Source organism: Leptinotarsa decemlineata, unplaced genomic scaffold (assembly GCF_025532065.1).
Source record: "Leptinotarsa decemlineata unplaced genomic scaffold, Ldec_3_MD MMD2_tig00001019_RagTag_RagTag, whole genome shotgun sequence".
Lineage (NCBI taxonomy): Eukaryota > Metazoa > Arthropoda > Insecta > Coleoptera > Chrysomelidae > Leptinotarsa > Leptinotarsa decemlineata.
In genome coordinates this window covers 8,084,096-8,112,071 of record NW_027412557.1, presented here as the reverse complement: position 1 = coordinate 8,112,071, position 27,976 = coordinate 8,084,096, and the positions used below count along the sequence as shown (strand labels likewise).

Genomic DNA, 27,976 nt, shown 5'->3' with positions numbered 1-27,976 from the left:
TGGTTGAATTGCAAAGCAAATTCACTTGACATGTTGGACTCCAAACTAAAGCACAGATTAAATTTTTAATCTGTGACTAAAATAATGAGACGTCAGATAGATATCTCAGACAGGATGTGTCAAAGGCGAATTGTGATATAATAATATCTAATTTATAGTTTACGCACATTTGAGAAATACGATCACGTGAAACAAAATGAGCGAATTGCGAAGTAGTAGGGGCAAAGTCTCAAGAAATCGTGAAGCAAACCTAGCTTGTCATGGTCATGTCAGTTTAGTCTACACGCTATAATGTGATAATATACATGTATTGGTACTTTCATACATGTAGTGCTCGTACTTGCCTCGTCACGGTGTAACTGCCTTTTAAATAATTTCTATTTGGGAAAAGATGCCAAAGTAATGGCTCCAAACTACAGTAAAGTTTTTAACAAGAATAATGCCCTTGCTGGAGCAGGGGCATTAACTGTTCTTTGGTTCATCATTTCAAGAAAATACCAGAAAAATTCGAAGTTAGAGAGGTCAGTAATTATCTCCTAAGTGGAATGAGCAATCACAAACTTTCTCTTCCTGACAGTAAACTGAAGATTATAATTTTTTTTCATATTGTTATTTAGAAAGAAAACTAAAAAAAATTTGGAAGAGGAAGTGAAATATTTGATTTCTGAAAAAGGAACGACACAAACAAAAGCCCATTTGGATAGAAAGTTTCTGGTCGAATTAGGACAGTTATTCAAAATTGCTGTTCCGGGATGGACCAGTGGGGAATGTGGACTATTTCTGTTGATTGCAGCTAGTTTGATATCGAGATCAATGTGTGATTTGTGGCTCATAGATAATGGCACCAGAATTGAAAAGTAAGTTATTTATCAATATGGATATGATGATAGGGTGTAAAGTTTCAGTTTATGATACTCATTCACTTCTGATGAAAAAGATCATTAGAAAAGTAAGTCACACGCCCTTCATGAATAATTGGTTTCTATTTATTGAACTTGTTACTTTATTAGATTGCCTGTCTTCTAACTGAAGCTTAGCTGATATTTGATAAAATATGAGAAACACTATCCTGAATGAAAATGAATCACTTCATTGATTCTGATGATAATTAAAAATAAGTTTAAAAAATCAATAGTCAACAATTCATGTCAGCTTTTCAATGTCATAGCTCATTAAGATTTGAATTTCTCTGACCTATCCCGTAAGCACATCAACACACCTTCCTATAATTCCTATTGGACAACTCCAGATGAGATCCATGGAAAGATTTTCCATTTTCAACACACAACATTCTCATTTAATTCATCGCTGTAGGCCACAGTATATTATAATTGTTTCTTGTAGACATAATAATGTGAATGTTAGGGGTACAGACTTCAATTGTCTAAAAAAGTGTTAACAGATTTAAAATTCAAGAGAAATATTTTAGTCCAAGATCCCAGAGCGATCAGACATAACTTATTTTCACACAGATGAAACCTTAGAGTCTCAGTAGCGTCTCGTGTGTTTTGAATACCTGCGTGTTTATGAAACTTGCTGAGTGACACCTGGGCAGGTACCAGGTGAGAAAGGTAACTAAAAATAAGAGCTACCTAACTTAAATTTGTATAACTGATTTTTATACATATTTTGTAGAATATTATTTCGAAATACTGTAATAAGTGTCAGACACTTGTTATGGACCAGAACTTTTGTCAGACGCTTTAAAGCTCCGCTAAAATTAAATGAACTTTACTTACTTTTACATGTCTGATTTTTAAATATGTTATTAATGTGACTATAATAAAGTTATAATTAATCAGTCAGACAAATTAGAATGACCAAATATCCCTCAAACACAAAAATTAATTAACCAGAAGTATGAGCGCGATAGTGCTGTGCGCATGAGCCTCAGAGTGAAAAATTCAAATACATTAAGTATACTTACTGTTTTCGATGCGATTAGATATTTTTGCATCTCTGTTTTAATATAAATATAAGCATTAAAATAAATATTAAAGTAAAATAATGTATTGAATATATTTGGGATAATTAATTAATTCGGAGCAATTTGGTTTCATAAGAAATTGTATTTACTTTATTGTCAAAAAGATACCAGTTACAATAATTAAAAAAAAATAATTTTTGTAAAAAAATGTTCAACTAGGATTAATTGAAACAAATATTTTTCATCTTTTAATCATCATATTCATTGTCGCAATTATTAGAATTTTCATCGTTCAACCAATCATGACGCTGCTCATCCGAGTCATCATCTTCGTCATTCTCAGTTATGTTGTTGCTGGCTGGTTCTTCTGCAAAAAATAGTTCAAAGAATTAAAAAACATAAAATCACAAACATAATAAATTCTAAACCTGAAATCAAAGTATAATACCTGAAATTTGAAGGAATTCACTAACGTTTGCTGGTAATTGGTCACTATGAAACCAATGAAAGTGATATTGGTTTTCTTCTAATCTCCACCCATTGTGATCAGGAGTAAAGATAGTTGTTTGTTTTGCATTTGCATTATTCCATATGCAAGAAATGTAATTAGCACGGCGGAATTGTTCGAATAACTCACTTTGGCATGGTGGTAAACTGCTAGCATCAAATTTTTTTAAATTTTTGCGATCAAATTCTTCGTTAATACTAGATACGCTGTAATTATTCAAAAATAACTGAAGCCGGGCAGCATCAATGTTGCACGTATCAGGAACACTATAAATTTCGCAGATAAATTTTTGGATTATTTTGAAAATATCTTTTTGGATGCGCTCATCGGTAAACAACTCTGATTCTCCAAACTGCATGAAAGCTCGCCGATATTCATGTTTCTTCATTAATATATTGAATGGTCTTTGTTCACCTTTTTTAAAAAAGGCGGGATTAAAGTCACATCCAGTTAGAGCGTGAAACCCTGGCAAACTTCTACATAAAGATAGTCCCAAGTACTGAGGCTCATGCGCACAGCACTCTCGCGCTCATACTCCTGGTTAACTAATTTTTGTGTTTGAGGGATGTTTGGTCATTCTAATTTGTCTGACTGATTAATTATAACTTTATTATAGTCACATTAATAACATATTCAAAAATCAGGCATGTAAAAGTAAGTAAAGTTCATTTAATTTTAGTGGAGCTTTAAAGCGTCTGACAAAAGTTCTGGTCCATGACAAGTGTCTGACACTTATTACAGTATTTCAAAATAATATTCTACAAAATATGTATAAAAATCAGTTATACAAATTTAAGTTGAGTAGCTCTTATTTTTAGTTACCTTTCTCACCTGGTACCTGCCCAGGTGTCACTCAGCAAGTTTCATAAACACGCAGGTATTCAAAACACACGAGACGCTACTGAGACTCTAAGGTTTCATCTGTGTGAAAATGAGTTATGTCTGATCGCTCTGGGATCTTACTCTATTTAGATGAGACAGTTGAAACGAATACAAAAAAATTAGAACAAATATGATATGTAATTATATAAGAATGATAATTTGAAATAAATAAATATTGTCACTCAAAATGGAAACGAATTAGTAAATAGGTTGAACAATGAGTAAAATGTTAATCTATAAAAATAAAGAGGAATCACCAAATTACCAGTGGTGTCGGTAAGCCCCGTCACAAAAATAATACCAGCTTGAAATTCACAGCATATGTTGAAACATATGTTATGAACATTTCCTAACAGTTGTATCCATTTGCAAAGGGGATAAGGGAGTGTAATCCAGGGTGTGTTGAGAGACATCTTATGAACATTTCATATTAATATCCATGGGTATGATGGGGTGTAATCCTGCCCCAAGTAATGGAAACCCTTCTGCAATAAATAGTTATAGTTATTCAGGTTATTTACTAGGGTGTAACTACAAAGTTTTTAGAAATTTTATTTTACTTAAATGTAGTTCTAAAAAGTTTGAGAAACGGAATTCATATTATTTTTAATCACCCTGTTGCCTCCTAACACAATGTGATGTTTTAAATTATCCTCTGAAAAAAAAAAACGCCGGCCGCCGCTGGTCTTGTAAATCAACTGTGACTTGGCTAAGGTCGCGCTCAACTCTACTTGCGTTTCTTGATCGTTCTAGGTATCACGTCGCCTCGAGAAGATTCCTATCGGCTTCCAGAGACTTCCATTAGGATATACAGGGTGTCCCTGGACTTCCTCTTTTCCTCTCGGGAATGTATAGATGGGGTCAAAATATCACCAGTACTTCATATAACTTTTTTTCCTAAAAGTCTTCGTAACCAAGTTACGGGCCCTCGAAGTTACAAAATGAAAAATGTTTTTCTTTGATAACTTTTCAAGTGAATATTCAAAATCATCCAAATTTTGGTAATTGACTAAACAAATGAATTCCTTCGATGAGCTTTCATGCAGGAGTCAGTTGTTTTGCTACAAAGTCAGGAACGGACTACCCCCGATGGTCCACACCCCAAAACTTTGAAATGACAGATATTTTTCAATATTTTTCAACAAATTAAGGTTACTTGGACAATTTTATGAATAAAAGTACTCGTGTGGAAAGTCGATCGGAGCAACGAGTTTTGATAAAAATGTAGTTTCACTCGACGACATCAAACCCGCTCGTCCACCATTATTTGAAATGAATAATTATCAAAGCAGAAATAATAATGATAACGTTAATTCAACAACATTTATCCTGAGATGTCTACCATTACTCGAAAATATTAGTTTTTAAGGAAAATGGAAATGATAGGTAAAATGTTCATAACGAATTTTTATAATGCAAACACGTTTAACTAACGAAACTCAAGAGCCTCAAGAGCAAACAGAAATGAAAAATCCGCTACAGAAACTGCTCGATATGACCACCTTCTCTCTCTATACATTTTCTTAGTCTGCGAAGACACCCTCTCTGTACTTGAAATAGCATTCCAGGGTCGTTTCGTATGGCTTCACAATGTAATGTTATTCTATTCAACAATGCATCTCTTGTGTGAATAGGTGTAGCGTAAACAAGGCTTTTTAGATGCCCCCACAGAAAGAAATCCAATGGATTTAAATCCGGAGACCGCGATGGCCATGAATATGGCCCACCTCTACCAATCCATCTATTGTGGAAAATATGGTTCAGATGGTCACGCACAATCAAACTAAAATGAGGAGGAGCCCCATCATGCATAAAACACATATCTCTTCGGGTTTGCAATGGAACATGTTCCAAAAGTCCATTCAAATCGTTCTGAATGAACTCCAAATAACGTTCTCCATTCAATCGGTCCTGTAGAACGAATGGTCCTATAAGATGGTTTCCTATGATATCAGCCCAAACATTCACGTTGAATTTCCGTTGGTGTTTGGTTTGCAATATCCCATGGGGATTTTCTTCGGCCCATATATGGAGATTATGAGAGTTGATAACTCCATCTCTACTGAAACCTGCTTCATCAGTGAATAAAACTCGATTAATAAAAGTCATATCCTCTCTTTGCCTATCCATGAACCAATTGGCATATTCCAGTGGAGCAGTTGTTCCCTAATTATTCTATGAATAGTGGACTTGGATGTATGGAACTGTTCTGATAGATTTCTGATGCTCATTGAACGGCTTCCAAAATATTTTCCTCCAATACAACGGTACGTACAGTCCTAGGAGCGCCCTCACCACCTCGTTTTGGCAAAACTGTACCTACAATAATATCGAAATAAAACAACGTGCTCAAATTAATTATCAATTATTACATACCTGTCTCCCTCAAGCTGCGATCGACACGCTCGAATGTTTCTCTTGACGGTACCGTTCGATTGGGAAAATGCTCGGAATACAGACGACGAGCTTCTGCAGCATTACAAAATGCTCGTCCATAAAATACATGCATATCTGCATATTCATTGAATGTAAACTGTTCGGCCATATCAAAAAAATTCAAAATATCCTATAGAATATTGACAATACAATGATAGTCATATGACAATGCACCACTCAACAAAACAAAATCGCATTCCAGTTTCTCATTTTTTATCAAAACTTTCTAAAAGGTTTTTTTGTCAACATCTGTGAAAGAAATGGAACATAATTATTCCCTGGATATTTTTCACCTGATCATGTGCAGCCGTTTTTGTAGTTCATTCGTTTACTTTTTATTAGTATAGTAAATATTTTTTCCGATGTGCGTTTTATCAGCTAAATTTAGATTCGTGTTAAAGAATTTCTTCCATAAAATTATAATTATCAGTGAAACTCCTCAACAGTTTAGCTGTGAAGAAGAATTTGAAACATTCGAATGTTGAGTTTCATGAGATTCAGATAACTGATCAACACGAAACGTGATTATTCCACACGTATTATGTACATACAAAATATGGAATGAATTCGATATTTCATAGTAGAGTAGCTTGTTAGTTTAAAAACACCACGAATCTACAGAACTTGATATTTCTTTTGAAAAAATATCTGCTATCACAATTGTGACTTAAACTTCCATATAGGTACTGTACTTTTTGTTTACGACTTCATTTTAGCATACTTTGTATTATTCCTGTTATAAATGTTGTTGAATTAACGTTATCATTATTATTTCTGCTTTGATAATTATTCATTTCAAATAATGGTGGACGAGCGGGTTTAATGTCGTCGAGTAGAACTACATTTTTATCAAGACTCGTTGCTCCGATCGACTTTCCACACGAGTACTTTTATTCATAAAATTGTCCAAGTAACCTTATTTTGTTGAAAAATATTGAAAAATATCTGTCATTTCAAAGTTTTGGGGTGTGGACCATCGGGGGTAGTCCGTTCCTGACTTTGTAGCAAAATAACTGACTCCTGCATGAAAGCTCATCGACGGAATTCATTTGTTTAGTCAATTACCAAAATTTGGATGATTTTGAATATTCACTTGAAAAGTTATCAAAGAAAAACATTTTTCATTTTGTAACTTCGAGGGCCCGTAACTTGGTTACGAAGACTTTTAGGAAAAAAAGTTATATGAAGTACTGGTAATATTTTGACCCCATCTATACATTTCCGAGAGGAAAAGAGGAAGTCCAGGGACACCCTGTATGTTCCATCCGTATAAATAATACGTCGACATTCTGCTTTATGGATCCGCATTTCCTTCAAGAATTATATCATAAGTTGACGAATAAGTAGTCGAATATGCTGGCATTCCATCAATATTTTCCTGTTATTTTTTACTTTAATCCATTGAAATCCAAGTTTATGAAGTTCTTTTCGCAAATACTCCCTGCAACCCTGATATTCCACAAGCGTAGGAACTCGTTTCTCTTTGGAAATGAAAATTAATAATGCATCTGCCAAATTGCCAAATCATCCCCCTGTCCTCTAAGAACCTTGTTTTTAGGTTTACTGATTGAATGAATGTTCAAACACACCAAATAACTCTCAGTTCACCACACCGAATAATTTCTTTCTCATACTAACACTATACTCATCCTTACGAGTTATATATGGTGTAAGTCATTGTCTTCCTATTAGGTTGAAATCCTTACTCTGCGAGACCTTGGTTTTATCTAATTTCAATTATGCGAACTCCGTTTATGGACCAAATATAACCAACCAATATAAACAAAAAATTCAGAAGGTACAAAATTCTTGCCTTCGGTTAATATATGGAATAAGGAAGCGAGGAAGAATTTCCAACAAGATATGTGAAACGGGTTGGTTGAATATGGAAAACAGAAGATTTCTACATTCTAGAAATCTCTTTCATAAAATCATCCTTACCGGAAGACCTTCCTATCTTCATCAGAAAATAACATTCCGCACTGATGTTCATAATATCAATATTAGACATCGATGAATATTGTCCCCACCCCCATTCAGAACTGAACTCTTCAGGAGATCGTTTAGTTACCAGATTTGCAAGATATATAATCTCATTCCACCAAATTTCAAAACAGAAAGTATCCAAATTTTCAAAACCCAACTTAAAAATCTTTTGTTCAGGACTTATCAGTAGGTTTTTATTCATTATTTTCACATAACAAGGTTGAAAACTGCCGCTTTCATCAAAAACTGTCGCTTTCATCAAAAACTGTATAGACATTTTTTAATATTGTTTTATACATTGTTCTTTTGTATCATTCAAAAGGTACGCATAGGTATTTTTCAGGGTTAAGTAGAAGAACAACAGAGTAGCACTCTCCGCTGCCGAGTTGAACTTCGCCCTTTATTTTCTCAATTATATTTTGAAGGATTATTTTTATTCAAATGTATCAAAAGAGGAAATAATAAAGACTTTATTATTATTATTATTATATTCACTACACGAGTTCCTCGATGTTAATGAGTTCTGGCCTCACTCCGCCGGCTGATCTACTGGGAATTAATTCATTTTTTTTAAAGCTGAATTTTAGAATTTTAAAATTATATACAAAATCTATATTCTTCATTTGAAATTAAATAAAGAATAATATATTTATTATTCAAAATCAAATAATGCCGTAAAGCGGAAAAGAACAAGTGTTACTTATAAAATTTTAGTATAATGAATAAAAAAATTCTTCAATATAGAAAAATGAAATTCAATACATTTGTTATTAAAAGCGTTCATTGCAAAGCATATAAAATACATAAAAAAATATTATAATTTTCATTATTCACCATCGGAATCATCGAAAGCTAAATAATGATCTTCAGATTCTAATATATCTTTTTCATGTCCATTGTCCATGATTTATACGGTTTCATCAATTTTCAAGGGTTTATGGTAAGCAATCGGTTGATTTTTCAGCTGTGAAAGAAACTCACGATCAGCTTCCTGCTACAATTTTTTATTTTTTCATACAGCTCATTACTCGAGGAAATGATTAGATTGAGGCCTCGCTTTCCTGATTTTTTAAGTTTCTGCTTGCAAAGTATACAGACAACTTGGCCAGCAGATGCAGATTATAATAATAATAATACGTCTTTATTCACCATAAAAATACAAATGGAATAGACAAAAATAAAATAAAACAGAATACAGGAACAATAACAAAAACAAAGAAAAAAAACTTCCAGTATATGGTGAATAGGCGGAGTATCAGCCAAGGCTGATACTCCAAAGATTATGTTGAAGTTGACGGCATCTGAAATGAATAGAAAACTTTTAAGTTTCCAGTTTACGATTATAAGATGTTGAAGAATAACAAAAATTTTAATCAATTGATAAAAATAATTAATGCAGCAAAAGTAAAATATATGTCATTGATGAAGTAAATTCTATTATAAGGGGTCTAGTACTGTTCTTCAAAAATATTCAAATGATTCAGTAGCAAATAAAAAATCATTACTTCGTTGAAATCATCAGAAATTGCAAGATTTTCTGTATTATTTTCGTCATCTTCAGGAGCTGTTGACATAACTTTTACAGAAGACGAACAAATTCTTTAAATTTTAAAATAGCAAAATTTTAATGAAAAAAGTTTACCTACATTTAAAAGGGTGACACATTTGAAATTGAAAGTACGGCTTTGTTTTAAAGCAAAAACTGATATAAAAAAATAGTCAATTATAAATTTTCAATAAGTATAAACAAAATTTTTTACTTAATTCGTAATTCTTAACGAAATTTTCAAATTCTTCTTTTACTTCTTTTTTAAAACTGTAACTTTGTTGTAACACGTGGAGTGATAACCAACAAAATCCAACGATTCTTTGCCTAATTGAATATGTCCATACTTGAAATTTTGTTTTTTTACGGAAAGCCAATTTTCAAGAGCATGTGTTAAATAAATTCTCATCAAAGTCAATATTTTTTTATTACAAAAAAAAAACACTTTTTACTCATTTTTGACATCCCAAATAATATTATTTAGTGCGTGTTGTCACTAATGATTTTCGACTGTACACGAGGATGCGCGCTCGCTTTCAACGGTAGCGTGCAGCTGTAATGTTGTGTTCTGTTCTATGACACGGACATCGGGTGCTCTACTTTCTCTCTCGCACCTATCAAATAGCTCCTATTCTAAAACTTCATAGCTTGGCCACAGTATACTTATATACAGTAGTCCCACTTAGCGTCGGTCCCTTTGATGTTGGTGTCCAGGAGTTTCAGTTTTTACAATGCTGACGTATTTAACACTAATGACATTTCTCCCTACTACAATCTCAACCAACGCGTCTAAACACTGCTCAACATAACAACTATTCATATAAACGGCTCAAAAAAACACAGTCGATGAAAACCATGTTGGGCACCTGAGAAAATTGTACAAATGATAATTTTGCATTTGTGTAATATTCAAGTAACCCAGATCATTTGGACAATGATGAACTATGTTTTAAGTAGATTTTAAAAATTCATGGGATCGGCAGATGTTCATATTCAGATGTGACAAAATATATTTTCATTTCACAGTAGGTTGGGTGAAACCCATGAAATTCGACAACAATGGAAGGGTTGCGTGCCTGTCTTGAACTCGTCGTTTGCACAGACCTGAGACTGCAACTCCTGGGTCTGCGTGTAGAAAAATCAAACCAAAAATCACCCGAAGTGGGATTACTGTATATAGTATACTGTGGCTTGGCAATAATATCTAAGCACTTTATAAATCATGATCACATCATTGATGCAGCTAGGAGTTTCAAAGATAAAAAGTTGATTGGGCCTTTTAATATACCACCATTTATATTCAAATATCTTGACTTTTTTTTATCCATTGAAAACTATCTTTAACCTATCCTTGATAAGCAAAACATTTCCTGAAATCTGGAAAGAAGTATAGGTTATCCAATTACAGGCCGGTGGTAGTGTTATCAGCACCAGCCAAACTTTTCGAGACAGTTCCTACATGGCTTCACAAAAAAAAGATCCACAGTTAGTAATCTTAACAATCTAACCCAATTTATAGCTGAAAACTTAGATAGTCGTGCTCAAGTAGACATTATATATACGAACTTTGCTAAAGCTTCAAGAGGAAGATCTTTCTCTTGAAGATGATCACTTGGTGATCGAAACACGTGTCGAGGTTTTAAAGTAACGGTTTGGTGTTGCGAAAAAACTCCAGTGATATTTATTCATCAGTTGAGATGATATTAATTCGGTTATGAAAATTGATTAAAATCAGTTCAATTGAAAATAGCTATGTGAACTTGCCGATAGGCAAGTTATCATAGGCATGTTTGTTGGTAAATTATATTTGATAAAAATTATGTCTCATCAAGTTATCTGATGGGTGAAGGTCGATCTCCCACGGTCTCATCTACTATAAAGCAGGGTTCTAGATTTGCATCCCGCTGACGGACGGCTGTGTTTTAAAATACAGTGAAAAAAAAATATTTGAATGATTTTTTTAGGTTGCTTCTTATTAAGGAATTTAATGATATTACTTTCATTCGGGATATTTGTCAAAAATAAATCTTAGATGTAAGTCATAGAAAAAATATAATATTCTATTCGCAAGAAATTGTCATTACTCGCTCAAATGGTTTACTTTGCACGCCTTCGGCTCGCGTTAACAAACTCCATTCTCACGAGAAATGATCACATTTCTCGCTCGTTGACTAATATACTATTATTCAACTGCAACTTGCAAATTGAATTTTGAAACACTTAACCGATTGAGCTGACATTTTGCATATCATACATGATACATGTTTTGTTTGGATGACAACGCATGATTGGCCGTTCTACATGCATTAGGTGGGCATTAGGTAGATTTGTTTTTTATGTACCATATGATATCGGTATAAAATTAAAGAGTATGCTGAAAAGAATACGAAAAATAAGTATATAATTGAGGACGATAGTGTCCACGTAAGTGACATTTCATATCAATACTCTTTCATATATACATTATGTATAGTTCAAGTAAACGATATAGTACAACCTACCTTCCAACAGCTCCCCTTTAAACTAGTTTAATGTATAAGCTTGAAAATGTCCTATATAGGACAAAACTGCAGTAACGGTAGTTACAAATAAAAGTGGTAAAAAAACAGTTTCACTTCACTTTTTCAATTGTTTTTGTCTGTAAAACTTCATGTAGTTGGTTTTTGGTATAGTAATTTTCAAAATACAAATTGATATCCATTAAAAAACTTCGTATTTCATCTTTCCTGGAATCTTTATTCGGTACTTTGTTGAGCTGTCGCGAATGATTGGAAGCGTTGTCAAGAACTATTACACTATTCGCATCCAAATTTGGGATCAATGTGTTTTAAAACCATTCCTCGAAAATTTATTAGCTTCCATGTTCTTATGATAGTCAACATTGCAGTCCTCAAATTTTTTTTCCACATTTTTTCAAAGAATTTAGAACCCATCCTTTACTTCCTCCGCAATGCACAATGATTAGTCGCGATCCTTTGTTTGCAGGCATGTTAGGCGTGCACATTCTCGAACCATCAGTCCACCCTTTCGTAACTATGTCGTGAGTGTCATACCAAGTTTCGTCCAAATAGAAAATTTTCTGTTGTTCTTGTCTATATTTAGTTATTTGTTCTAAGTATTTGTTACGCAATTCCACTATTCTTCTGCTTTCCATAACTGTTTGACGTTTGTTTATTATTTGAGATCTAAGTCCTAATTTCTTTAACCAATTCTGAATAGTTTTATCACAGCAGCTCACGTTATGGCCGGAAGTATTCAATTTCTTCCTTATGATTTCATTTGTGGGAATCTCATTGCTCTTGTAACAGTCGTATATTGTCTTTGTCAATGATTTTATTAGATGAATATCTAATTGTTTTGGTAATCCCGTATCACATCGCGTCTTGCGTTCATAACGTTTGTTTTTTACTATTTTACGTACAGTAAAATAATGGAATTTCGGTCAAATCTGATGTTGTTTGTAATAGTTTGTTTCCCTCCCAAACTTGAGATATAGATTCTTATCATTGAAACATACTCTCTGTTATCACACACGTTATTACTATTAGTATTTGTCCAAGGACGCCACATTTTAAACAGATAACAAAAATTTTAAGTAATTATAACTGCACCAATATCGAATTATTTCTATACTCAAATCGCGATCAGTTCCTGAACTGAACATTGACAACACGACGGCGATAACAATCCTCACATTCTTTTCGTCACCGTAACATGACTTCAAATTTAATTTTATGACTCTTCAGCCAATTATTAAACTCGGTTAGTAAAAATCATCCAATACGAACCGCCAATTCTTAAGTCCACGTGGGCTAATTGGCAGCGGCTTTATTTCTCTGTATTGTTTTTTTTTGCTTTTGAGAGCGCTGACACTTTAAGTATTCAAAATACCGGTTACTTCAACTATACCATTCCTATGAATAATGTGTTTCAATTTCATAACGAATGGTTGTATTACAAACTGATTTTAAAGAAGTTATTTTCATGTAATTCAATGTGCATATGAAAGTAGTTATTCGAAAAAGTTATCTATTCCAGTTTGTATCTGAAAGAAATTTCTGTGTATGTTCTATATATCTTTATGAAAAGTTTTTATTGTGTTTATTTTCTTTCTTTCTTCCTTTCCTTGGAAGTTTTCCATATTTTTTGTTTGATGATGGAGAAATAGAAAAATAGAAAAAAATCATCAAAATGGAAATTGCTTGTGTTACGCATTCCTTGATGCGACTAATAGAGCTATTTTCGAAAGTGAACAATTTTCAGAAGCTAGTATAGTACTTATATTAGGATCACTAAACATTTGCCGTACAAATATATTCATAAATATAAAATTTCATCGAATAATTCAATGAATTCATATCCTTGAACTAATCGCCAACTGAACAACTAATTTTATATATCCTTTACTCTCTTCCATATTCGTGATGTACTGTTTGTAAACTTTGGTGTAGTAATGAATATTACCGGAATTTTATCTCAACACCAAACCATTATTTTTAACAATTCGACACGCGTTTCGATCACCAACTGACCATCTTCAACAGGGGGATTAAACTGTTCAATCTTCCTTTTGAAAAAGTGATCATCTTCAAGAGGGAGATTAAACTGTTTAATCTTCCTCTGGAAGATGATCACTTGATGATCGAAATACGTGTCGAGTTATTAAAAATAACGGTTTGGTGTTGGTATAAAACTTCAATAATATTCTCTTCTATATTGTGTATCTGGAATAGAAACAAGAATTGTTGCTATTCGAAGATGCTTTTTTTTAGTGATTTTCGTATTATCTCGTTGGACAACCTCACAATTTCTCAAATGATATAACAATACCTACTTATTTATTTCTTCGAAATATATCGATGTGGAGTTTATTCCTTACACATACATTAATTCAAGTCACCATGAAGGTCAATTTTTCATATTTGAATTGAATGAGGACTAGAAATTCCATGGAATTAATTAAGGACTCGGACTGTCGGAAGACAGTGTGTGTCGCCTCTGTTTGGAAAATGATGAAACAGCAGAGCACATACTTTGTGCCTGTCCCGCTGGGGACCGAATTAGGTGTTTAAAGTTCGGCAGAGCCGTACTCTTACCATCTAACCTGAAAGACCACTCACCATATAAACTAATCGGAATCGTTAAGCAGCTGGATTTATTTGTTCGAGTGTGAATAGGTATGAGCCACAATAAACCCTTGCGGGTTGCGGTGGAGGGTCAAATAGACCCACTCACTTTGGACCTAACCTACCTGAATCTAGTATAAGATATATAGGTAGTATTAGACGAAGATTCAGGACAAAGAAATAATGAGATATTGAGAAATTAACTGTCATTATTGGATATTTCTGAGATAAAAATTTTACAATTTAATATCGTCTCTTAGTAAGGATATGTTACAGACTGGCTAAAAAGTGTTGGCCATATTTATGTAAACTATCTATATTTTTTAAATGACATCTGATGGCGTCGATGTGTAGAATGTTGTACGAAAAATTGATTAATAAATGTACTTTTTTGTGAAACTAAATATGCCCACTTTTGGAAAACATAAAAAGTAAATTGAAAGGGTTATATTTTTAGGAGTTAAAAGTGACTAAATCAAGCAAAATGGTCCGGGCGCATTACTTTAAAATACCAAAAATAAACTTAGGTTGACAAGATAAGAGTCTGAAGGAAAATAAATGAATATATCAAAGGGTAAAAAAAATAAAGAACAAAAAAGTTATAAAACAAAAGTAAAACTATTCTGGTGGTTTTTTACTTGAGTTTGGATTGAGTGAGATAATTCCTTACTATTTTCAAGTACAGATTGATTTCTCATAATAATTTATCTTCAGAAATCAATCAATCATTTTTAGAATATTCTCTTAATTTAATGTCACTCATTTTTTACCTTAGCCTAACCGATAATATTTTCACAAGTTCAGTTTAATATGAAATATTCACAATTCAAAGTAATATTTAATAATGTTGGATTGATATTTTCATTTTGAAATCAGTAATTCTTATGTATACGAGTATATTGATGTAGAACCTTGAAACTTCACTTTTATGCACTATTTGAACAACAAATTCACATGAGGTGGAAGAATTTTATCTCTATAATGATACCTTTTTATATAAACGAACATAAAGTTCAAACAATGACATTTTTTTTGCAGCTAACCAATTGATTTCTATAGTTATTGTACATCGCAGCAAAAGTATCAAGTACGGCAGAAAACTTTTTCTAATTCCGTTAAGACCGCCTCAAGTATTTTTATTTGTAAGGTATTTGAAAAATGGATGGAATTGAACGTCTAGGCTCGGTTACTACCTGAATGCCACAGTGCGGAATATATGTATATGCCCAGTTTCTGGTAAAAATACCAAATTCTTGCCTCTCATATGAGACCTACGATTTCATAGTTTTGTAGACGTGTGACAGACCGACGGAAAAACAACAGCTTACCCAGCTAATGTCGCACATAACGTTGAAGTAAAACCACCTGTGCAACGTCTTCCGTTTGGAAGATATTGTCGCAAGTAACGTCCGAAGGTATACTAGCTCATTATCAGTGCCGGATGGGACATTTCAGATGTCTGCAGACAAAGCCCGGAAGCAACTCCACAAACACATACTCCCGGGGTGGGAGTCAGAATGAATAAATTTATTGCGGAGTGGTGCATACGATATAACCTACAGCTAACCCAGCTGAAGATGCGCAGAATGCTGGAGTAAAACCATCAGGCACCTGTGCAACATCGTCTATTTAGAAGATTCGTCGCAAGTTACTTCCTGCATATGAAAAGCAGAAATTGATTTCACTTGGTCGGTACGACCAACCGATAGACCGGTTTCGGAGTACTTGCTCCTTCATGAGTACCGGGCAGGTTACTTCAGACGGAGTGATCCGTCTGAGTATCCTGACCAAACAAAAGTAATTCAAGCTAATCATAAACTATATCTGCAGTTGATTCAGTAGGATGTACCATTACGCCACCTGCAGCAAGCAAACACATAGTCCGAATGGGAGTCAGCATATTATAGCATATTTCGGAAAGGTGCATATGACATGCTCAAGTTCAGATGAAAACACCTCACCCTTGCCTCTCATGTGAACCTACGTCTTTGTAGGTACGCGTGGCAGATACCCGACGGACGGAAAAACAACAACTAACCCAGCTGCGTAGAAAGCTGAAGTAAAACCATCAGGCACCTGTGCAACGTCTTCGATTTTGAAGATTCGTCGCAAGTAATTTCCTATATATGAAAGGCAAACATATTTGGTCGCGATAACCACGGATAGACCGGTTTCGGAGTACTAGCTCCTCGTCAGTGCCAGATGGATCATTTTAGACGGAATGAAACGTCTGAATATCCCAAACAAACAGAACCAATTCCAACTAGTTACAAGATCTGTGCAGTAGGATCTACCACTGCGTCACGTGCAAACCCTTGCCTTTCATGTGACACCTACGGTTTTGTGGATACGTATAGCAGATACCCGACGGAAAAACAACAGCTAACCCAGCTAATGCCGCGCAGAAAGTTGAAGTAAAACCGTCAGGCACCTGTGCAACAGCACGCAATAAAAGAAAGCTCAAAATACCAAGTATCATGCGCAGAGTCTTGTGGTTGATTCAGTGACCGAAGGTTTTTTTAAATTTCATCATTATTTTAATCATCGTGATTACGTAGTCCAACAATAAATTAAATGTTTTAATGGTCAATTTTTCTGACGTGAGTTATATAATTCAAAAAAAAAGGAATTCATCTAGAGTTCGAAATGAGAAATAAATTAAAAATATAATAATCAAAAGGCACACCCCGGAGACGATTGTGAATAGGCTGATCCTATAAAATTCAACCAGATTTAAGCACTTTGAAAATTGTAAAATTTGAAATTCGTTTCCTTTTCTAAATCTTCGTTATGAAATTGATAATATTTGAATTTTGTATAGTAATGTAAGATTAGTGGTGTTTTTTGATCTCCAACTGGAATCGGCACAATAAGCAGAACTAGCTATACCAAAAAAAGCGGCTAGAATGAAATTAATATACTATAATTCCAAAATAGTAGGCACTAAATTCTCACTTTCGGATTTTGCAATGTTATTACGTTTTTTGTTGAATTTCTAAGATCTACTTCGCCTACTTCCTTTGGAAAGTTTCAATGAATAGATTTTGATAATAATAGTCTTTGTCGATTATTATTTTCATTTCCCTATAATGCGGACTTTCCAAATGTTATCGCACGTTAAATACTTTTTAAACACCATACAAACTTTCACCAACTTGAAATGAATAACACAAACAATTTTTAAATGGTGATGAATGACTCATTTTATGTTGATAGCTCCGATCTTTTTGAAAAGTGGATTTGAAGCAAGTCAACATTTTTGTAACCAGTAAAAGTGAAAATATTTCTGCTACATAACGCTCGGAAACACTTAATCATTACTCGTATATAAATACGGGCGGAAATTTTGTGTATACAAAATTTGCTTAATGATTCCAGTGACAACAGGAAGTTCATATGGTTTTTATTTTGCATATATGATTATCAGATATACAGTGAGGACGTGAATAGTCCCCCCTCATTACTTTTGAACAGGACAAAAAATGCGTTGAAATGTATCGTTTTTAGTACTTCTTGCTAAGAAAGACAATAGTGGCAACACATGTCGCCAAGAGGAAGCTACAACTTTTTTCAAATGGAAAGAGGAGTAATTCATGAATGAAATGTGTGTATTTTCTATAATGTTATCCAATTTGGTACTGAAGAGCCTTAGGGCAAGTGTCTTACGGCGAAACATCGGTGTATACCAGTGAGGATGACAGTGTTCTATGTAAGTGCAATTTGTTACCATTCATCAAAAGTAGAACTCATGTGAATGATATCTGATTTTTATTACACAGCGAATGTTTGAAATACAAACTGAGTAGAGAAAAGTGTCTTCTGTATAATTCAGTGTTCATATAGAAGTATTTGTTTCGAAAGATTTTTTTTTTTCGTATAATTCAATGTTTATATGAAAGTAGCTGTTTCAAGAGGACTTTCTTTCAGTTTGTGTCTGAAAGTTACTTCTTTGCATGATCTACACATCCATGTATAGAGTTACTTATTTTCAAATTGATTACTTCCTTCCTTTCTTCGGAAGATTCCCTCATCCTTTTTTTGTATCAAGATGGAGTAGTAGAAAGCCAAAAACTTTCTTTCCCAGAAAGAGGAGTTTTGTGATACCACGTTTGATACTCGCAGGCGATTATCCCACTGTGGGATAATAGGAACTTTCACACATCTAAGACGTTAGAAGTTCATTGCTGACTTTATTTTTGAACTTCAATTTAATGTCTTGTTGAATCTTAATTTTTCAATCAAGAGGGCGCTACTTTTCGTTGACTGTTTCTGTAACTTTAATTATATTCGGGATGAAAAATGAAATGATAGTAGTCAGAATATTTTAACAAATTTTTCAAGTCAATAAAAAATCAAAATAATTACTAAAAATGATGTTTTTGTTATCCTGATGAGAAATGTCAGTTATGATTTTTAAAGAAAAAATAATTTCATTACTATACTCTGTCCATCTAAGAACCGGAGTATTCCAAAACATTATCATATCATAGTGCCCGTTGTCTCCCAGACAAGGCTGTTTGTACAGAGACACACTAACGAACGACTGTTTTTTTAATAGTATGCGGTTGGGTATAGGCACACAAATTAGTAGTTTTTTCAGTCGTATCAGTTACTTGACATTTTTAAAATTTTGAACTTTAAAATATCGTCCACAGGCGTTAGAACGTAACTGACCACTCCAACACAGTGAATTCCGCCAGCCGATTGCATTTAATATGATTGGCCAGCGTAAGAAGGCTTGTTTTATTTTACCCAATAAAAGAAAATGTGCGTGGTGATCATGCTTTGATCACACATTTATCTTTGTTTGGGTTATACTTTATTTGTTGGACGAATATAGAATAATTACATTAAATCAATCGATACTAGACAATTATATACAAAAAATTTATAAACTGTCTGTTTATAAATGATTAAGTGTCTTTACAGTAAAAAAATTGTACCTAGCCCAAGTGCGGAAATATATTGGAAACGATTTGCCTATTGAGCTGAATTTTACGCTAATAAGTCACAAAGTATTTTGCAATAATGCATCCATGAATGGTTTTTACACTTATATCTTTTAGTAAACACTTCTGTCTCCATACCAAATCTGATATTTATATTTTAGTCCATGTATATCAATGCTGAACATGAATCCATAAAGTATTATTCTAGTTTCCATTTTAGTTGACAAACCACTCCAATTTTTGCAACAAACATAATCCATGAAGATTGCAGATTGAACAATATCTGTGGCTTCACCTACTGAATTGGCATTGTACCTAATTTGTTTCTTGGGACCTTTTAGACCACGACCCATTGGACACTACTGTAATTAAGGAATTTTCACCGTGATTAATATCTCTATTTTCAGTTTTTTTTTCTTCGCTCTCTTCACTTCACAAGCCGACTCGTGATAATAGTCAGAAACTATCATCTGTGAATAGCCAACTTCAATACGCGCAGCACCATTTATGGCGGCAGCATTTTTACTGCAGATCTTTCTTTAGAAATGCTTACTATTTACTGCATGAATGATACACAACTTACATTGGAGATGACTTCAGATTGCAGTCCTTTTCTTATTTCTTCAGTACAGTATCTAAACTGGTGATGAAGAAAATCCAATATTTGACCAATATTCTGTTGAGGCAAAGAAAAAACCCTCTCGAAACAACTAATTTTATTTAAACATAGAATTACACGAAAGAAAACATTCTTTCAAAACAACTAATTTTGTATGAATGTTGAATTATACAAAAACACTTTTTCCCATTCAAATCTAAAGAAATGAACTTTATAAGTTCAAGCCAGTCTCTAATATACCTACACAGTAGGTTGAATGGACTGACGCCTATCAGAAAACAACCACTCCCCTGGCTAATACCACGAAGGGCGTTGGATTATATCCGACTGGCATCAGTGTAGGAATCTTCACAGAAAATTTCCTGCATATGCAATTGACAATACAACTGAAAGAGTCGACCTTCAATTTTGGAACGGGCACACTTGCAGACCGGTTTCGGGCTCATTGGCCACTCATCAGTGCAAGATAGTGGCCATCATCGACCTAAAGTCAATGATATTCCATAATTGAAAATCGGAATTCTTTCAGAGTATTTCATTCCTCTTCCTAAGTTGGAGCGAACAACTGCATATCCGTAATTTGCCCGATTCCTCTGAATAAGGAACAAAAACTTTCTTATTAGTCAGTGGGCTATGCTTGAAGACTGGCAGTGAACACATCTAAAGAAATGCTGATAGGCGTCAGTCCATTCAACCTACTGTGTAGGTATATTCGAGACCGGCTTGAACGTTTAAAGTTCATTTCTTTAGATTTGTTTACTGCCATTCTTCAAGCATAGCCCACTGACTAATAAGAAAGTGTTTCTTCTTTATTCAGAGGAATCGGGCAAATTACGGATATGCAGTTGTTTAGTGCCTCGTCCACTAGATGGAGTGACATTTTGTTGTTCGCTCCAACTTAGGAAGAAGAATGAAATACTCTGAAAGAATTCCGATTTTCAATTATGGAATATCATTGACTTTAGGTCGATGATGGCCACTATCTTGCACTGATGAGTGGCTAATGAGCCCGAAACCGGTATGCAAGTGTGCCCGTTCCAAAATTGAAGGTCGACTCTTTCAGTTGTATTGCCAATTGCATATGCAGGAAATTTTCTGTGAAGATTCCTGCACTGATGCCTGTCGAATATAATCCAAGGCCCTTCGTGGTATATTCGAGACTGGCTTGAACGTTTAAATTTCATTTCTTTAGATTTGTTTACTGCCAGTCTTCAAGCATAGCCCACTGACTAATAAGAAAGTTTTCCCATTCAGATGTTGAATTGAGTTGTGAAGATTCCGCAATTTCCATAGGATACAGAAGCTGGAAAGGAGCATTTTGAGTTTTCGTCATCAATTAAAGCAATTTTTTCAGTGTTAAACTCAATTTGCTTTCGTTAACTGAATTGATCAGTTCTGCGAATTATTACTTTTTAAATTTTGTTCCTAGACTATCTTGAAGTTCTTGAAGATATTTTTGTCTTCTTATCAATTTTATTCTATCAATTTATTTAAAGCAGGTATATCATTTTAAGAAATGTCACTAACAAATACAGGTGTCAAAGATTTCAAATAATGTTCATTTGAGGTATACGTTAATGATCTACAAATAGTATACGTTAATGTCTCACAATTGCATAGAAAAGTCAGCAATTCTACATAGTTTACTTCTCTAATTGATTCGGCCGTTATCGGAAGATCCGTAGTAATTTCATAAACTACACCTTACGATTTGATCTTCGAATCGTAAGGTGTAGTTTATGAAATTACATAGTTCAGCAAAGGACTCCCTAAATTTATTTTCAAAAGATTGGTGCACAAGTTTATTTTCCATGTATTATTTTTTCAATCATGGCTAATTTTTCTCATTCTTATAATACTTTGGAATGGTCTTGGTATTTATTTGAATCAATTTTTTTTGTGCATTTCATTAGTTCGGACTTCCATTGTCTAATATGATATAAGTTGATTTGAACAGACCCCTCTTTCCCAATGGGCACTTTGGGCAAATGCACAGGGCCCCGCGATCGATAGGAGCCCCCTCAGATCAAATACAAAATCCCTAGTTCCTGTCAGATCACTAAACGATAATCAATATTCATCACCAAAAAACTTATATAATTCGAAGAAATCGAACATAAATTACTGACTACAATACCAACTTACTAGCTTTTACATGCGCAAAGCTATTCTACTCTCGCCCAAAAATTAGGCTTTCCAACTTTAGCATGCTTAGATAAATTTGAATATATAATGTTATACTAAGCACATACACATTTTAAAAAAAAATCAGTAGTGCACTCATCAGTGTGACTCGCTCCATTTAAATTGAGCGAACGAAGCGAAGTATGAAGCTCCAAGTTTGAATTAACCAATTAATTTAATTGAGAAATTACATAGAAAATTGAAACCAAACTCTCCACTACAACCACACTACCTGGAACAAAATGGGGACCCGACCGGTCCACTGGGGACTCCTGTTACCGACCGCGATTTTTCTTATTCACTGTTACAAAATACAATTAAATATATGAATATGTTTTTATCTTTAGTACAATCTCTAATGCAACAATATTTAATTCTTACTTAATTGTATTTGTTTTATAAATAAAATTTAATTAAATATTGGTTATAGTAATTTTTTCACACCGCTAAATTATTTTTGTGGACTACATTACATTTATCTCTTCGTTTCATGTAATTGTTAATAAAAATAAATATTCAACCTTGTTTATCTAATTTCTTTGTCTATTCTAACAAAATAGTGTTCTGTCAAAGTCATTGAGGCCCCATTATGCTATTATGCCCAGGGCCTCCAATAGGTTAAAGACGGCCCAATTAAAAATTGAACTATTAAACAAGAAATGAAAATTAAAAATTAAAAGATTCCAAGCCAAGTGTGATGTAACTTGGCTTGGAATCTTTTAATTTCTATTGAAAAATATTCATTTTTTATATTGTGAAATATGATTTTTGGTTAGATTCAACTCTAAGAGCTAATCTTCTGTTACTTGGGATATAATGAAACATCCATTCATTCAAACATCCATGATGGATGTATACGTTGTTATGTGGTAGAAGATCATCATGAAAAATGAGAAATGAAATTTTCTATGTAATATACAAATTACTAAAATGTTCGTTATAATTGTTTAAAAATGTCCATATAGGATGAAACTGCAGAAACAACATTAGTTACAAATGAAAGTGTGGAAAAATCATAGAAAGTTTCATTTTTCATCCATGTGAGTACTTCTGAAAACTTGAATTGAATTTATTAGCTATTGATATTCAATTGAAATAACTGATCTCTACTAACATTTTCCTAATATTAGAAAGTATGGAGAAAAAATAATAGTATATTTTTGGGGTGATTCAGTGTGAATATGAGTTTTCTGAATAACTAGCCTACGAAATCTGATGAATCTTTAATAAAGCGTGTTTTTTATAGAGGTATAGAACTTTAAGTTGCAATAAAACAACGATGGATTATTCGATTGACATGAATTTTATTTATCCGAAAGATAATCTTGTGGCATTACATTTTAAATATGATTTCTGGCATATGACCGTCACGGCTGGCGCGGATGTAGTCCAATCTGGACGTCCAATTTTCGATGACTTTTTCCAACATTTGTGGCCGTATATCGGCAATAACACAGCGAATGTTGTCTTCCAAATGGTCAAGCGTTTGTGGCTTATCCGCATAGACCAATGACTTTACATAGCCCCACAGAAAGTAGTCTAGCGATGTTAAATCACAAGATCTTGGAGGCCAATTCACAGGTCCAAAACGTGAAATTAGGCGGTCACCAAACGTGTCTTTCAATAAATCTATTGTGGCACGAGCTGTGTGGCATGTTGCACCGTCTTGTTGAAACCACATCTCCTGGACATCATGGTTATTCAATTCAGGAATGAAAAAGTTAGTAATCATGGCTCTATACCGATCACCATTGACTGTAACGTTCTGGCCACCATCGTTTTTGAAAAAGTACGGACCAATGATTCCACCAGCCCATAAAGCGCACCAGTCAGTTTTTGTGGATGTTACGGTGTTTTGACATACAGTTGAGGATTACCTTTACTCCAAATGCGACAGTTTTGTTTGTTGACGTAGCCATTCAACCAGAAGTGCGCTTCATCGCTAAACAAAATTTGCTTATGAAAATTGGGAACAACGGTAATCTCGTTTTGGGCCCATTCGACGAATCTACGCCTTCGTTTGGCTTCAATTCTTGCACGAGTTGGATTTTGTAAGCACGCAAACCAAGATCCGATTTTGTCGACGATAAAATGGACGTAGTGCGCGATACGTTTTCCGCACAGAACCATTATTTTCGAAATAAAATTGCACTATTTGCAAGCGTTGTTCAGGCGTGAGTCTATTCATGATGAATTGCCAAACCAAACTAAGAATAAATCACTTGACAGCTGTTAAATCGGTCGCCATCTTGAAAAGTAATGCCAACTTAAAGTTCTATACCTCTATAAAAAACACCATTTATTATCACAATGTTACTGAGCATGTTGCTTAGGTTATCACCATATATCTTGAGAACCAAAATTAAAGTATGTTACAATTATTTCAATTGTTCAATAAGGGCAACACTTTTATAATTATAGATGTTTTTCTTTTAAATTTGTCATTCTTGTTTTGCAGTGCCATCATTTCTATGGATAAGGATCTGTTCAGAAAACGCCTCATGACCTACTTCTTGGCGATACCTATAGTGTCGGTAGTGAACAATGTTCTCAAATACTCTATAGGAGCTTTGAAAATTCAACTAAGGACCAACATGACTCGCAGACTTTACGAGGAATATCTCAAAAACTATACCTATTACAGGATAACCAATCTCGACAATAGGATATCAAATGCTGATCAACTACTTACAACTGATATAGATAAATTTTGTGAAGGCATTACAGATTTGTATTGTAACACTGCTAAACCTTTATTAGATATAAGTATCTACGTCTATAAGTTATCTACTACTATGGGAGGCGGAACTCCTGGATTGATGTTAGGATATTTATTTTTTTCTGGACTTCTGTTAACAAATCTTCGTAAGCCAACAGCTAGACTTACTGCAAGCGAACAAAAACTGGAAGGGGAGTTCAGACACGTTAATTCTAGACTCATAACTCACTCAGAGGAAATTGCATTCTATAACGGAAATTTAAGGGAGAAAGCTACTCTTATGGCTAGCTATAATAAGCTTTTGAACCATCTCAGGAAGTTCCTAAGGTTTAAAGTGATTATGGGTGTAGTAGATAATATTGTTGCAAAGTATTTTGCTGGGGTTATAGGTTTCTGGGCAGTCTCGCTACCCTTTTTGACTAAAGGTCATGAGTTTACGACTTTTAAAACAAACGAACGATCACGTGTATATTACACATACGGTAGAATGTTAGTCAAGCTAGCTGAGGCTATTGGACGTTTGGTATTAGCAGGAAGAGATCTCACAAGACTTGCAGGTTTCACGTCAAGGGTAACTCAACTGCGCACAGTACTTGCCGAGTTGAATGATGGTAAGTACCAGCGAACCATGGTCGCTGGTGCAGAGGATTTAAAACCTAATGGTGGAAAATTGATTTTCCGAAACAATATAATCAAGTTTGATAGAGTACCTCTTGTTACGCCTAACGGAGACGTTCTCATTCCAGAAATAACTCTTGAGATAAATTCGGGAATGAATGTACTAGTGTGTGGCCCTAATGGAGCAGGCAAGTCTTCCTTATTTAGAATCTTGGGGGAATTGTGGCCCTTATTTGGAGGTGAGCTCACAAAACCACCGCGTGGTAAGCTCTTCTACATTCCTCAACGGCCTTATATGACGCTAGGGTGTTTGCGAGATCAGCTTACCTACCCTCATTCTGGCAGTGAAGCAGCACGTAGAGGGACTACTGATGACAAGTTGGAGGAATATTTGCGACGGGTACAGTTGGGATATATTCTCGAAAGAGAGGGAGGTCTAGATGCGGTGGCAGACTGGTTAGATGTCCTAAGTGGTGGGGAAAAGCAAAGGATAGCTATGGCTAGGTTATTCTATCATCAACCTCAATTTGCAATCTTGGATGAATGCACAAGTGCCGTTTCGGTTGATGTTGAAGGTAGTATGTACAAGTATTGCAGAGATGTAGGAATAACATTGTTGACTGTGTCACATAGGAAATCTTTATGGCAGCATCATGAATATGTTTTACATTTAGATGGGAGGGGAGGGTATTCCTTCAAACCAATTGAAAATTGTGATGAACAATTTGGTTCTTGATTGGGATTTAGTGATTGTAATTGTTATTTAAAAAAGGGTGTACGAGTAAAATGAGGTCTCTTCAAAACTGTTCATAGGGTTTTGTTATGTTCCTTTTAAAGATATATTTTTATACAAAATTTTCCAGAAATTGTATTATGGTGAATTTCGAAATGTTACTTCGAATTTTATATCTTTAAGATATTTTCATTAGAAAAAGGTGCAGGGTACCCTCATAATTCAATTGAACTGGTGACAGTCTTCCTTTAGCAGCTCTGTATTGCGAAACTTACCTCTAAAAATTGAATTGAACAGTGTTGATGTTTCAAAATATCTTGTTCTTGCCAATATAAATTATATTTTGTTTCATCAAAAAGGGTTTTGATTTAAGTCTTCATTCGTTATGACATCTAATTTTTTATAGCTTTATAATATTCATACCAAATCCTGAAATTACCGATCTAGGTTCTAACAATTATTAGAATCAAATAATTGGATGTTTTAAATATGAATATCAATCCTTTTGAGATATTTAAAGTTTTATTGACCTTTGAAGGATATTTTAATTTCAAATTATGGCTGATTCGTACACCAAACTTTTACTTTATCTTTTACACACTCTTAAGTAAAAGTACAGTGAATGAAGGCTTCCATTGATTTACATTGTGAAAACTTTCTCAAACTAAAAGTAACAAAGTTAAAGTATTATGTGTATGAGTCAACCATAATCCAATCTACTTTTCTGTGGTAGCAGCAGTTGGAGGTATTTTTGATGTTCCACTTTTCAATGTTTAACCAACTTGAATATCTTCTATTCTAAGTACTTAACTTTTGAAGTGTCAAAACAAAATATCCGAAATTATTGAACTCTTAATTCTGTTCAGGAGCAAAACATTATATTGGTTTTTGAGAAAGAAAATGTTGGCTTTCTATTTCTCCATCTTAATACAAAAAACGAGGGAAACTTCCAAAACAAGGCAAAGGGTTATTCATTTCAAAATAAACTGTTTACAAAGATGTGTCTATCATGCATAGCCAAACCCTTTTCCCAGAAACAAATCTCTCCTAAAAATATACCTCTTTCCATTATATTGGTATTTTGTAGATCTGTAATGATAATAACATATGAAAATAATTTTATTGTAGACGTGGAAAGTAGCCCAAAAAGTGTTATCAGTTTTACAATATTAAGCTTTGAAAATTTTTTAATGTACAGTCTTAGATTGTTTTTGTAACTACCTATGTACATTCATGAGGTTGACCAATTTATTTTGATAGTATTACTTTCACATCACATTTCAGTAAAAACACTAAATTTAATGTCTCGATTATTGATCTTTAGGTAATAAGTAAAAGAATTTGTGAGCTTTGATATTAAAATGTTGTTTCTAGATGTGATATCTTTCTTTTATTGCATGTATAGTTTTTTAGTATTTGTTAGAAATTTTAACATACCAATTACAAAGTGGTATCTGTATTGTTATCTCTTCTTCCAATAATCACTTTGTTTGATTATTATGTAATAATTGACATACTTGATTACATGATGGAAGTTTTATCAGATGTACTTTGGCATGTGAGCATACATTTCATTCTGAGTCTATGTGAAAACAGTATGCAAATATCTCATTTCAAATAAATGTCCCAACTAACAAATACAATTTCATCCCAGAATCGTTTCCATATTTTTCTGTATGGTAAAACCCATTTTTTCATAATTTAACATGTAATTGTGTGATTCTAATAAACGTTTCCATTGTC

At 33.8% G+C, this 27,976-nt stretch overlaps 2 protein-coding genes across 3 annotated transcripts; one reads left to right on the top strand and one right to left on the bottom strand.

The window, feature by feature from the left end:
- The first annotated feature begins 30 nt into the window (after nt 1–30).
- Nucleotides 31–27,976, top strand: Pmp70 (ATP binding cassette subfamily D member Pmp70). Its single transcript, XM_023155905.2, has 3 exons — nt 31–521; nt 618–857; nt 24,622–27,976. The coding sequence occupies exons 1-3, from the start codon at nt 403–405 to the stop codon at nt 26,234–26,236; spliced, it is 1,974 nt and encodes a 657-aa protein (XP_023011673.1). The 5' UTR covers nt 31–402; the 3' UTR covers nt 26,237–27,976.
- LOC111503382 (uncharacterized) lies at nt 2,102–3,619 on the bottom strand. Of its 2 annotated transcripts, none has more exons than XR_012465469.1 (2): nt 3,258–3,619; nt 2,102–2,294 (listed from the first exon to the last, which is right to left on the bottom strand). XR_012465469.1 is itself a non-coding variant. In XM_023157677.2 (2 exons), the coding sequence occupies exons 1-2, from the start codon at nt 2,821–2,823 to the stop codon at nt 2,176–2,178; spliced, it is 567 nt and encodes a 188-aa protein (XP_023013445.2). In that variant the 5' UTR covers nt 2,824–3,619; the 3' UTR covers nt 2,102–2,175. The 2 variants fall into 2 exon arrangements, 1 of the variants encoding a protein (XP_023013445.2); XM_023157677.2 differs by having other exon boundaries at nt 2,376–3,619.

Excerpts from the sequence above, each read along its gene's own strand:
- LOC111503382 (XM_023157677.2), bottom strand. The coding sequence starts at position 2,823 with ATGAAGAAACATGAATATCGGCGAGCTTTCATGCAGTTTGGAGAATCA. Across the intron at positions 2,295-2,375 it reads TGAATTCCTTCAAATTTCAG|AAGAACCAGCCAGCAACAAC; the intron begins GTATTATACTTT and ends TATTTTTTGCAG.
- Pmp70 (XM_023155905.2), top strand. The coding sequence starts at position 403 with ATGGCTCCAAACTACAGTAAAGTTTTTAACAAGAATAATGCCCTTGCT. Across the intron at positions 522-617 it reads AAAAATTCGAAGTTAGAGAG|AAAGAAAACTAAAAAAAATT; the intron begins GTCAGTAATTAT and ends ATTGTTATTTAG. Across the intron at positions 858-24,621 it reads AATGGCACCAGAATTGAAAA|TGCCATCATTTCTATGGATA; the intron begins GTAAGTTATTTA and ends CTTGTTTTGCAG.